General features: G+C 38.9%; 1 protein-coding gene across 5 annotated transcripts in view; it reads left to right on the top strand.

Annotated features, from left to right (window-relative positions):
• LOC106870901 (uncharacterized) overlaps positions 1 to 7228 on the top strand; it is a 63729-nt gene extending 56501 nt beyond the window's left edge. For 4 of the 5 annotated variants that reach the window (XM_089347965.1, XM_089347972.1, XM_089347978.1 and 1 more), the window contains exons 9-10: positions 3403 to 3554; positions 6705 to 7228. In XM_089347965.1, the coding sequence (XP_089204091.1) occupies positions 3403 to 3554; positions 6705 to 6818 (266 nt within the window). In that variant the 3' untranslated portion in view covers positions 6819 to 7228. The remainder of the gene's footprint in view (positions 1 to 3402; positions 3555 to 6704) is intronic. The other variant, XM_089347971.1, reaches the window with a different exon arrangement.
• Positions 7229 to 12745: the final 5517 nt, after the last annotated feature.

Below are 12745 nucleotides of genomic sequence, written 5' to 3'. Positions count from 1 at the left end.
CAAGCTTCTTACTACTCCACCATGCCTGCACCTATATATATATATATATATATATATATATATATATATATATATATATATATATATATATATATATATATATATATATATACATACATACATACATACATACATACATACATACATACATACATACATACATACATACATACATACATACATACATACATACATACATACATACATACATACATACATACATATATATATATATATATATATATATATATATATATATATATCAACTTAATATGTGACCAAAAGAACTACCAATAGTTTCAGGCTTTTATGATACTTTAATGAGGTATATTTATAGAATATGCCATGTATCTCCAAGCAATCTTTCAGGCTCTGTTTATGCATTGCATCAGGTCATCCCTTAAATAATGTTACTTTTCAGATTGTAATTGATGAAACATGCTCTAACACATTTAAACCAAATTTTTTTTCCATGGGTGCATAAATACCACTGAGCAAGGAAAGCTTCAGTTAGATAGGTTCCGGCTAGCAGACATAGAAATGATTTATTGCTTTAATAGCCCCCACCCCTCTGCTCTCTGAAAATGGAAGTCACAGAAGAGTTCATTAGACATACCATACTTTATAGGTATAAAAAAAGGCAACAATGCAACAAATGCTGTAAAAAAAAATGTGCAAGAATTGTGTGGTGAAGCTGCTTTGAATAAATTTCAACAAGAGGACTTTAGCTTGGAAAACGCCTGCTGCTCTGTCTCTTTTGATAATGATGCATTTGGAGCCACTATTAGAAGAAATCCATATGCAACTATTGAAGATTAATGTGACAGTCCCATGAAGGACACAGGAAATGTGTTAAGGACGACAGGAAGTGGTGCTGCTTCCTAGGGCTAAATAGCAGTAGTATTATTCCCTTCATGGGACTGTCACATTAAGTTGACAGCATACAACTACTTTATCGTATCACTACTGCATAAATCTCTCTGAGAGATTTAGAAATGTATTATTTCTATTTTTGAAATCAGTGAATGAGTTTCACTAGAATTATTATATGTTTACAAGGGCTTGACAGGCTCCAGCTAGCAGGCCATTGCAACTCCAGACTGATGATGAGTAAAAACTCAGAAACATGTCTCTGGATGCAAGCTTAGCTGGGTGGAGGTGCTTGTCTCCCCCTTGTAAACATAAGGACACAGGAAATGTGTCAAGGCCGACAGGAAGCAGTGCAGCTTCCTAGGTCTAACCTACAGTAGTATTATTCCCTTCATGGGACTGTCACATTAAGTTGACAGCATACAACTACTTTGTATATATATATGGATCGTTGCCAGTGCCCCTGGACTGACTCTTGTGCAGGTGACACATGAAATTTTTCAAGCGAGATTGTTGCCAGTGCCCCTGGACTGGCTCTTGTGCGGGGCCATCGTAGGATTTTCGAGCGAGATCGTTGCCAGTGCCCCTGGGCTGGCTCTTGTGCGGGTGACACATGAAATTTTTCGAGCGAGATCGTTGCCAGTGCACCTGGACTGGCTCTTGTGCGGGTGACACATGAAATGCACCATTTTGATCGTGACCGTTGCCAGTGCCGCCTGGCTGGCCTTCGTGGGATTTTTGAGCGAGATAGTTGCCAGTGCCCCTGGACTGGCTCTTGTGCGGGTGGCACATAAAATGCACCATTTTGAGCGTGGGCGTTGCCAGTACCGCCTGACTGGCCTTCGTGCGGGTGACACGTAAAAGCACCCACTACACTCTCTGAGTGGTTGGCGTTAGGAAGGGCATCCAGCAGTAGAAACTCTGCCAAATCAGATTGGAGCCTGGTGTAGCCATCTGGTTTCACCAGTCCTCAGTCAAATCGTCCAACCCATGCTAGCATGGAAAGCGGACGTTAAACGATAATGATGATGATGATGATATATATATATATATATATATATATGTATATATATATATATATATATATATATATATATATATATATATATATATATATATGTATATATATATATATATATATATATATATATATGTATATATATATATATATATATATATATATATATAAAAATTCAGAAGAGTGGTACAACAAGGCACCAATATTTACTGGAAAATAGCAATCGCTACAATTACGACGCTATTGTATAGCTTAACTGCGTATATACTGGCAAAAAATGTGTGTGTGCAACAAACATGAAAAATTTGTCTTACCTCTAGGAAGAACATTCGATAAATGGACAACCCAGAATCGGATAATGCAGGACTGGTTTCAGACTCTTCAAATACGTTTGTCAACGTAAATTTGATCTGTCTTCATCAGCTGCATTTGCCTAGACAATATTTCAAATGTTGCCACATCAATGCCAAGTATACTCGCCTGAACGCTTAGCCGTTAACACATATATACATATTTTATAGATATATATATATATGTATATATGTATGTATATATTAATTATTAGCAATAGATGCAGTATTAGTATTAGTTTCAAGTGGCAATCTCTATATCCAACTTAACATGGATGTTTTGTTAGAGCACTGAATACTGCTTTCTTAACCTTGAGAGATCTTCCCATGTGGGTACTTAGTGCATAGAAGCACACACATAGATCATAGCAGACAGGGATTCTGTGTCATAAATACTGGAACTCCCATATCATGTGATTTTATTCTGTTGGAAATCATCAGTTGGGGGCATCAGTCATTGCACGACCAATGATATTCTGTATACTGTTGCAGTGAGATTGACTGGCATGCAGTGTGAGAATCGCTCAAAGCTTAGAGTGCAGTATTCAGTGTTTGAACAAGGCATCCATGTTAAGTTGGCCGTAGAGATTACCATCATCATTGGTTATTTAACGTAATGATGATGATGATTGATGTGGTGCTAGTAAAGTTAGGCAAGTGGTAAAGATGTCTCCATGTAGATAATGTCTTACCATTTCTTCTTTCTTCTTTTTTTTAGTTACTCTCATAATTTGCACTGGTACAAATGTGAGGGCACGTGGCTTAGTGGTTAGGGCATTCGGCTCACGATTGTAAGGTCGTGAGTTCAATTCCCGGCGATACGTTGTGTCCTTGAGCAAGACACTTTATTTCACATTGCTCCAGTCCACTCAGCTGGTAAAAATGAGTAGTACCTGTATTTCAAAGGGCCAGCCCTGTTCCACTCTGTGTCAAGCTGAATCTCCCTGAGAACTACGTTAGGAGTACACGTGTCTGTGGATTGCTGTCACTTGCTCATTAATTTCACGAGCAAGCTGTTCTGTCGATCGTATCAGCTGGGACCCTTGTCGTCATAACTGATGGAGTGCTCCTTTTACTGGTACACATTGTGTGTTTACTGTTGAAACTTTTATCAAGAATGGCAATTGCCACACTCTTTACATTGTCTTTAAATGATTCTTTCAGGTGACACACTTTTCTTCCATTCTAACCTGATCCATATGGCAGACCAGAACAAAAGTGACAAGCGCCGTTGGACTCTTCTTTATGCTTACAATCTTCGAGATAACGACCCAGTCTATGTACACCACCACCCACAATATTCATATTTGGAGAAGGTAACAGAAATATTTAAACCCAGTTTTTGATATTTACCCTGCATCTGTAGTTCTCAGATTTACACAGATTTTGGTACCCACCTCCATGAAAAGATTTCAGGGAAATGTTTTACTTTTTTCTTTCTTTGTCACTGAGAATGTAAAATGGAGTGTGTGTGTGTGTTCATCCGCCACCACTGCTTGACAACCAGTGTTGGTGCGTTTACATCCCTGTGACTTAGTGGTTCAACAAAAAAACTGATAGAATAAGTACAATTAAAAAAAAAAATGTACTGGGATTAATTCGTTTGACTAAAATTCTTCAAATCAGTGTTCCAAAATGGCTGCACTCTAATGACCTGAACGAGAAAAAAGAAAGAAAAAGGTAAAAGGCAAAAAAATATCCTGTTTGAAGTTTCACAATATTTATTCCCCAATTCTTACGGCTTTTTATAACCTTTTGTAATTGTTGTTATTGTTGATGCCATGTTAAAAGCACCAAATACCCTCTTGTAGAGTGGTTGGTGTTGATAAGAGCATCCAGCTGAAGACGGGCCAAAGTAGACAAGAGGGCTTGGTGTGGTCTTGTGACCTGCCAGCTCTTGTAAATACCATCCAGTCCATGCCAGCATGGAAAATGGACACTGAATGATGATGATGATGATGATGATGATGATGGTGATGGTGGTGGTGGTGGTGGTGGTGGTGGTGATGAAATTAGAAATATACACATGCACTCAAACACACAGACACACAGACACACACACACACACACACACACAGAGCTAAAAACCCGAGACAAATCTAACAAAATTGTTGTCTCTGAATGTTTACCAGAGTTCATGATAGAACACCTGCAGCAGTTCTCAAGATATTTGATAGCATGTGTGCACATGTGTTTGTGTGTATGTGCGTGTGCATGTGTGTGTGTGTGTATGTGTGTGTGTGTTAATTTTACTTTTTTAAAAAGATTCTTTTATTATAATTAATAGCTTTTAGTTTAAGATCCTCTTTTTCTTCAAGCATGTATATATAGGAATGGTAATGTCAACTATATATATATATATATATATACATATATACTTGACATCACCATTCCTATATACATGCTCTCAGCACATGTAACTATTAGTAACACATAAAAACATATATTGTATATATTAAATAATATTTACCTCTCACCAGATGGAGTACTTTTTTTTGTTGAGCTTACCATCATGGAACAGTAGATTATATATATATCCTCCTCATCATCATCATTTAACATCCATTGTCCATGCTGGCATGGGTTGGACAGTTTGACTGGGCTGGCACGCTAGAAGTCTGCACCAGACTCCAGACTGATTTGGCATGGTTTTCTACAGTTGTATGCCCTTCCTAAAGCCAATCGCCAATCACTACGAGAGTGTAATGAGTGCTTTTATGTGCCACCAGCGTAGGTGCCATTTGTCTGACACTGGGGTGAGGTTACATGTCACCTGCATGGGTGCCAATTTGTGTGACACCGGTATCTGTCACGACTGTGATTTTGCTTGGCTTGATGGGTCTTCTCAGGCATGACATAATGCCAAAGGTCTCGGTCACTGCCTCCGTGAGGCCCAACACTTGAGAGGAACTCAGCCACTTTGCCTCCGTGAGGCCCAAAGTTCCAAAGATGTTTTTTACGTACAACCAGCATGGGTGCACTTGGCTTGACGGGTCCTCTCAAGCACAGCACATCACCAAATGTCTCGGTCACCAGTCATATACATGTATATATATTCTTTTATTCTTTTACTTGTTTCAGTCATTTGACTGTGGCCATGCTGGAGCACCGCCTTTAGTCAAGCAAATCGACCCCAGGACTTATTCTTTGGAAGCCTAGTACTTATTCTATCGGTCTCTTTTGCCGAACCGCTAAGTTACGGGGACATAAACACACCACCATCGGTTGTCAGGCGATGGTTGGGGGGGGGGGGGAAACACAGACACACAAACATATACACATATACATATATATACGACGGGCTTCCTTCAGTTTCCGTCTACCAAATCCATTCACAAGGCTTTGGTCGGCCTGAGGCTATAGTAGAAGTCACTTGCCCAAGGTGCCACGCAGTGGAAATGAACATAAAAAACAAACATAAACAATATATGTATATGTATGTATAAATATATGTACGTATATATATATATATATATATATATATATATATATATATATATATATATATATATATGTATGTACATATATATATATCTATATCTATGTATGTATGTATGTAAATATATATATATATATATATATATATATATATTTATATATATAAAATCACTGACATGGCCGATGACAGTACCGCCTGATTGGCACTCGTGCCAGTGGAATGTTAAAAGCACATCTGAGCGTGATTATTGTCAGGGCCACAGATTGGTTCCCACGCCGGTAGCACGTAAAAAGCAACATTCGAGTGTGATTGTTGCCAGTTTCGCATTACTGGCACATGTGCCAGTGGCACGTGAAAATCAACATTTGAGCATGGTCGTTACCAGTGTCACCGGACTGGCTCTCTTGCCAGTAGCATGTAAAACACACCTTTTGAGCATGGTCGTTGCCAGAACCGCTTGACTGGCCCTCGTGCCAGTGGCACGTAAAAAGCATCCATTACACTCTTGGAGTGGTTGGCATTAGGAAAGGCATCCAGCTGTAGAAACTCTGCCAGATCAGATTGGAGCCTGGTGCAGCCTCCTGGCTTCCCAGACCCCAGTCAAACCGTCCAACCCATGCCAGCATGGAAAGCGGACGTTAAACAACAATGATGACGATGATGATGATATATATGTAAGTGTGTGTGATGTGTGTGTGTGTTTGTATGTGTGTGCGTATGTGTGTGTGTATTTCATTTAAGAGTTATAAAGTAAATAAAAATATTATTTTTTCCACTACAAATGTATTCTCTGATGCAAATTCCAATCTGTTGAGTAGAGTGGATAGATATGCTAATTAAGTGAAAAGTTTTATGTATATATGTATGTATGTATGTACGTATGTATGTATGTATGTATGCATGCATGCATGTCAGTTTGTATGTATGTGTGTATTGATGTATGCATGGATATATATGTATATATATGTGTGTGCTCATGTGTTTCCTTATTTCAAAATTTTTAATGAGAATTCTATTTTCTAAACAGGTTCCTGACACTGCTGTGAAAGACTGTCAGAATTATACAGATCTGACTGGCAAGAAATTTTTAAATCCTGCAATTGATAAAACAGTGAGGGTCGACCAAAAAGATGAACAATAGATTGATTTTGTCTCTGTCAGATAATTTTCACCGTCTTCGAGAAAAGTAATTAAATATATTCGGCAGCAGATGTTTCCATCCCCAAACACTGACACAGACAATATTTCCAGAGTAAACAATTTATTCTCACAACTTACAAAAGCTAACACTCGTTCCTATTAATGGCTGGTGTTTCTGAAATAATCAATAAACTTTCAAACAGATGGTCGGCTGCCATATTGTAATATAATAATAAAAACAAGCGAAAAATCAGAAGACAAATTGTTCAATATTGCATGAACAATTTGAGATTAATAACTATATTTTGAGAATTATTTTTCAATCTCTAGTGAAACATTACATTTAATCAACTGATTCCAGAAAACATATATTATGAGAAAATAAAATTAATTACACTTTGCAAAATTTAATTCAACTTTTGTTCACACTTTTTCTCTCTTTCTGTTCCTCTTCTCTTTTCTCTTGCATCATGAACATTATCTCTCTCACTCTTTCTCCTTCATTTTCTCTCTCTCTCTCTCTCTCTCTCTCTCTCTCTCTCTATATATATATATATATATATATATATATATATATATATATATATGTATGTATGTATATCTTTATCTCACTTACATATACACATATTGTAGATTCTCATTTAGAAATAATTTCTGGAACAACCATAATTATTCCACAAACAGAATGAAAACATTTGTTCATAAAGACGATGGCTCTCAAATGACTAATCATGTTTCCTTCTCCTTAGAATTCATTTGAGAGCATTTCATCATCATCATCATCGTTTAACGTCCGCTTTCCATGCTAGCATGGGTTGGACGATTTGACTGAGGACTGGTGAAACCGGATGGCAACACCAGGCTCCAGTCTGATTTGGCAGAGTTTCTACAGCTGGATGCCCTTCCTAACGCCAACCACTCAGAGAGTGTAGTGGGTGCTTTTACGTGTCACCCGCACGAAAACGGCCACGCTCGAAATGGTGTCTTTTATGTGCCACCCGCACAAGCCAGTCCAGGGGCACTGGCAACGATCTCGCTCGAAAATCCTACAGGAGCCAGTCAGGCGGTACTGGCAACGGCCACGCTCAAAATGGTGCATCTCATGTGCCACCCGCACAAGAACCAGTCCAGGGGCACTGGCAACGATCTTACTTGGCTTGCCGGGTCTTCTCACGCACAGCCCATTTCCAAAGGTCTCGGTCCGTAGTCATCGCCTCGGTGAGGCCCAATGTACGAAGGTCTTGCCTCACCACCTCAGCCCAGGTCTTCCTGGGCCTACCTCTTCCACGGGTTCCCTCAACTGTTAGGGTGTGGCACTTTTTCACGCAGCTATCCTCCTCCATTCTCACCACATGTCCATACCAGCGCAATCGTCTCTCTTGCACGCCACAACTGATGCTTCTAATGTTCAGCTTTTCTCTCAAGATACTTACACTCTGACGGGTATTCACATTGACATTACACATCCAACGGAGCATACTGGCTTCATTCCTTGCGAGCTTACGTATGTCCTCAGCAGTTACAGCCCATGTTTCACTGCCATGTAGCATGGTTGTTCGTACGCATGCGTCATACAGTCTGCCTTTTACTCTGAGTGAGAGTCCCTTTGTCGCCAGCAGGGGTAAGAGCTCTCTAAACTTTGCCCAGGCTATTCTTATTCTAGCAGCTACACTTTCAGCGCACCCACCCCCACTACTAACTTGGTCGCCCAGATAGCGGAAGCTATCGACTACCTCTAGTTTTTCACCCTGGAATGAGATAGAAGTTGTTTCCTGTTTGTTTGCAGTCTTTATTGCACCTGAACATCTGCCACAAACAAAAACTAACTTGCTAGTTAACCTGCCTTTGATGTTGCTGCACCTCTTATGTGTCCATAGCTTGCACCGGGTACATCTTATAGAGTTACTACCTACTCCTTTTCTACATACTGAGCAGGGCCATCTACCTGAAGGGGTTTGTGTTTTATCTACCTTCCTACTTATTAGGATTTTGGTTTTAGCTAGGTTGACTCTAAGGCCCTTCAATTCTAGACCTTGCTTCCACACCTGAAACTTCTCCTCTAGTTCTGATAGTGACTCCGCAATTAGGGCAAGGTCATCAGCATAGAGGAGCTCCCAGGGGCAACCTGTCTTGAACTCCTCTGTGATTGCCTGGAGGACTATGGTAAATAATAGGGGGCTGAGGACGGAACCTTGGTGGACCCCTACCTCTACCCGGAATTCATTGCTGTACTCATTTCCAACCCTCACCTTACTGGCCGCATCTCTGTACATGGCTCGCACAGCTCTCACTAGCCATTCTTCTATCCCAAGTTTCCTCATTGACCACCAGATAAGGGATCGGGGGACCCTGTCAAAGGCTTTCTCCATGTCAACGAAAGCCAGGTACATTTAAATCATTTAAATGAGGAACAAGTATGCTTCCCAACCACATGGTTCTAGGTTCTGTCCCACTGTGTGGCACCTTGACCAAATGTTTTCTACTATAGCCTCGGGCTGACCAAAGCCATATGAGTGGAATTGGTGGGCAGAAACTGAAAGGAGTTCATTATATATACATATATACGTGTGTGTATGTGTATGTATATATATATATATATATATATATATATATATATATATATATGTATGTGTATATATATATATATATATATATATATATATATATATATATGTATATATATAATGTTTGCCTGTCAAACCTTCTTTTATGGGGCTGAAGAGATGATAGTCCAGTGACAAGGAAGTGAAAACTGTAGTGAAGAAGTGGCTCAAAGAACAGTCAACAGAATTTTACGGGACAGGGATACGTGCTCTCATTTGAAGGTGGAATATTGCTATTGAGAGAAACGGTGACTATGTTGAGAAGTAGGGATGTGATCCACAGAAGACCAGCTTCATTTTGATGTATGATACCTGTTTCTGTGTTGGTAATTATATTTGTCCTAAACAAAATGGCATTACTTTTTGACTCAGCCTCGTATATATATGTATATATATATATATGCATGTGTGTGTATAAATAGAAATATACCAATTTAAATGTCATGATTAGCCGAATGTGAAACCGGTTGACTATTAAGATATTCTACCCTTTAAAATATATCAAAAATATATAAGTTGTGTGCATTTTCCTTCCTTTATTATGTATTTTATCACTGCAACTCACCACGTAGGGAAAATCTCTTCAATGAAATTGTTTTTTACTATATATATATATATATATATATATATACCAGAGTAAGCACATAAATGTGCAACAAGGTAAAAAAAAAGAGTACTCAAATACCAGAGGTAGAGTAATATGCTCTATTTAAAAGCAGCAGAAATATAACAAAAAGCTGTTACTCAGAGTTTCATGTTCCCGTTCATCTAAGAAAACTGTCTGATGAACGGGAACGTGAAACTCTGAGTAACAGCTTTTTGTTATATTTCTGCTGCTTTTTAATAGAGTATACACACACACACACACACACACACACACACACACACACACATATATATATGTATATACATATATACATATATATATACATATATATATATATATACATATATGTATGTATGAATGTAATATTTACATTGAGAGAAAAAGAGAGAGAGAGAGAGAGAGCTCTCAAGGTTATTGAATTGAGACAGTCATTAAGAAAAAAAGGTAAAAAGACAAGGATAGGCAGTGGGAATGGAATGGAATGGAGATGAAGTAAACGAAATAGGATAAATGATTGGAAGGAAGAAAATGAGACGCAGGAAAGGAAGTGATGAGATCAATAGATCAATAAATGGAGAAACAGGGACAAGACAACACTGGGATTAATAAGTGAGTGGTTTTCAGCTTCATCGTCTTCGTTATTGTCATCATTGTCTTCGTCATCATCAGCGTCATCGACGTCACCACCACCTCCACCACCATCCTGATCCTGATCGTCACCATCATCGTTATCATCGTCATCCTCATCACCATCATCCTCATCATCGTCATCCTCATCACCTTCATCCTCATCACCATCATCCTCATCACCATCATCCTCATCACCATCATCCTCATCACCATCATCCTCATTTTCATCATATTTTCATATTATCACTATTATCGTTGTCATTGTCGTTGTTGTCGTCGTTATCGTCATCATCATCATCACCATCATGGGTTGGACAGTTTGACTGAGATCTAGAGAGCCAGCAGCTGCACCAGGCTCCAATCTTGGGGCTGGCCAGATTGGAGCAATCTCGAGTATAACCAGCTGAAATTGCAAAGATAATCTGGAACTCTACTAAGGAAAGAAAACTCCAAGATTTCTACAGAAAATGTCGGTTTGATGGAAAGACTGATGCGCAGAACAAACATTTAATCACTATAAACAAATTTGTGCAGGTTGTTTAGCAAGATATTGTTGAACTCTCATCTACCGTCTCTCTGACAGGATATAAATAAATAGATATCTCTCATATGTATGTATGTGTGTGTGTATTGGAAATTGGTAACAGCAGTTTTTTTTTTTTTACCAAGTGTGTAAATCAGTTGCTCTCATCTACTGTATATATACCTAAGCAATTTATACAAGTCTATATTTATCTAACTTATTGACAATTATGATTAATTGCTGAACCGAGAGCAATTTGGTGATTGTAAAATTAAGACAGAGTTTAAACATTATATCAAGGATGTTATTACCATTCAATGTGATTACACTGATAGAACCACTTATTAAAACTTTCAGCTTAAATCATTTGATATTAGTTTTATTAAGCAGCTTTAATCACATCAGCAAGATGGCTGTTTAACAGCTGAAGCAGCAGCAAAGGTTCATATTACACTGCTGGCCTTATACTTTGGCCCTTTTTTTGTCTGGTAATATTTATGTCTTGAAAGGCGGCGAGCTGGCAGAAACAACAACAACAACAACATAGAAAAATACCTTAGGAATGAGAACCCAGATTTGAAATTTCCCCAAGACATCTGATGAAGGCTGGAGGATATATCAGCCGAAACGTTGTGTTAACAACAAACAAGATGAGGACAAATATCCGTCAGATGTAAATAATATACATAAACCAACATATTGGTTTACACCAGGACACTCGTATATAATAGTCATCCTCATTTTAACGTCTACTTTTCCACACTTGCATGGGTCAGATGGAGTTTATTGAGGCAGATTTTCTATGGCCAGGTGCTCTTCCTGTCACCAACCCTCACCTATTTCCAAGCAAAACATGGTTAGACATGTTTTTGCAGAATACTGGAAATAAATGACATTTATTTACAACAATCACATGATATGAAGATGAGGATACACAAACACTCGCACATTCATACATATACACATACATCATCATTATCACCACCACCACCACCATCATTTAACGTCCATTTTCCATGCTGGCATGGGTTGGACAGTTTGACTGAAAACTGGTAAACTGGGGGGGGGGGGGGGGGCTGCACCAGGTTTCAATCCGGTTTGTCAAGGTTTCTACAGCTGGATGCCTTTCCTAATGCCAACCAGGAGTGTAGCAGGTGATCTTTACGTGTTTTGAAACACCGGTACTGACCACAACTACAATCTCACTTGGATTGACAGGTCATCTCAAGCATGGTATATTGCCAAAGGCCTTGGTCACTTGTCACTGCCTTCGTGAGGTCCAAAGTTTGAAGGGTGCTTCTTATGTACCACCAGCAGGAGTACCAGTTACATGATGCTGTCAGCCATGACAGTGATTTCACTTGGTTTAACAGGTCTTCTGAATCACAGCGTATTGTCAAAGGTCTTGGTCACTTGTCATTGCCTCCATGAGGCCCAACTTTCGAAGATCATGCTTCACCACCTAATCCTATGTCTTCCTGAGTCTACCTCTTCCACAAGTTCCTCCACAATTAGAAATCAGCACTTCTTCACACAACTGTCCTCTTCCATATGTATCACATGAC

This window comes from Octopus bimaculoides, chromosome 1 (assembly GCF_046866305.1).
Source record: "Octopus bimaculoides isolate indiv1 chromosome 1, ASM4686630v1, whole genome shotgun sequence".
In the NCBI taxonomy this organism is placed as follows: domain Eukaryota; kingdom Metazoa; phylum Mollusca; class Cephalopoda; order Octopoda; family Octopodidae; genus Octopus; species Octopus bimaculoides.
This window is presented reverse-complemented; position numbering and strand designations above follow the sequence as displayed.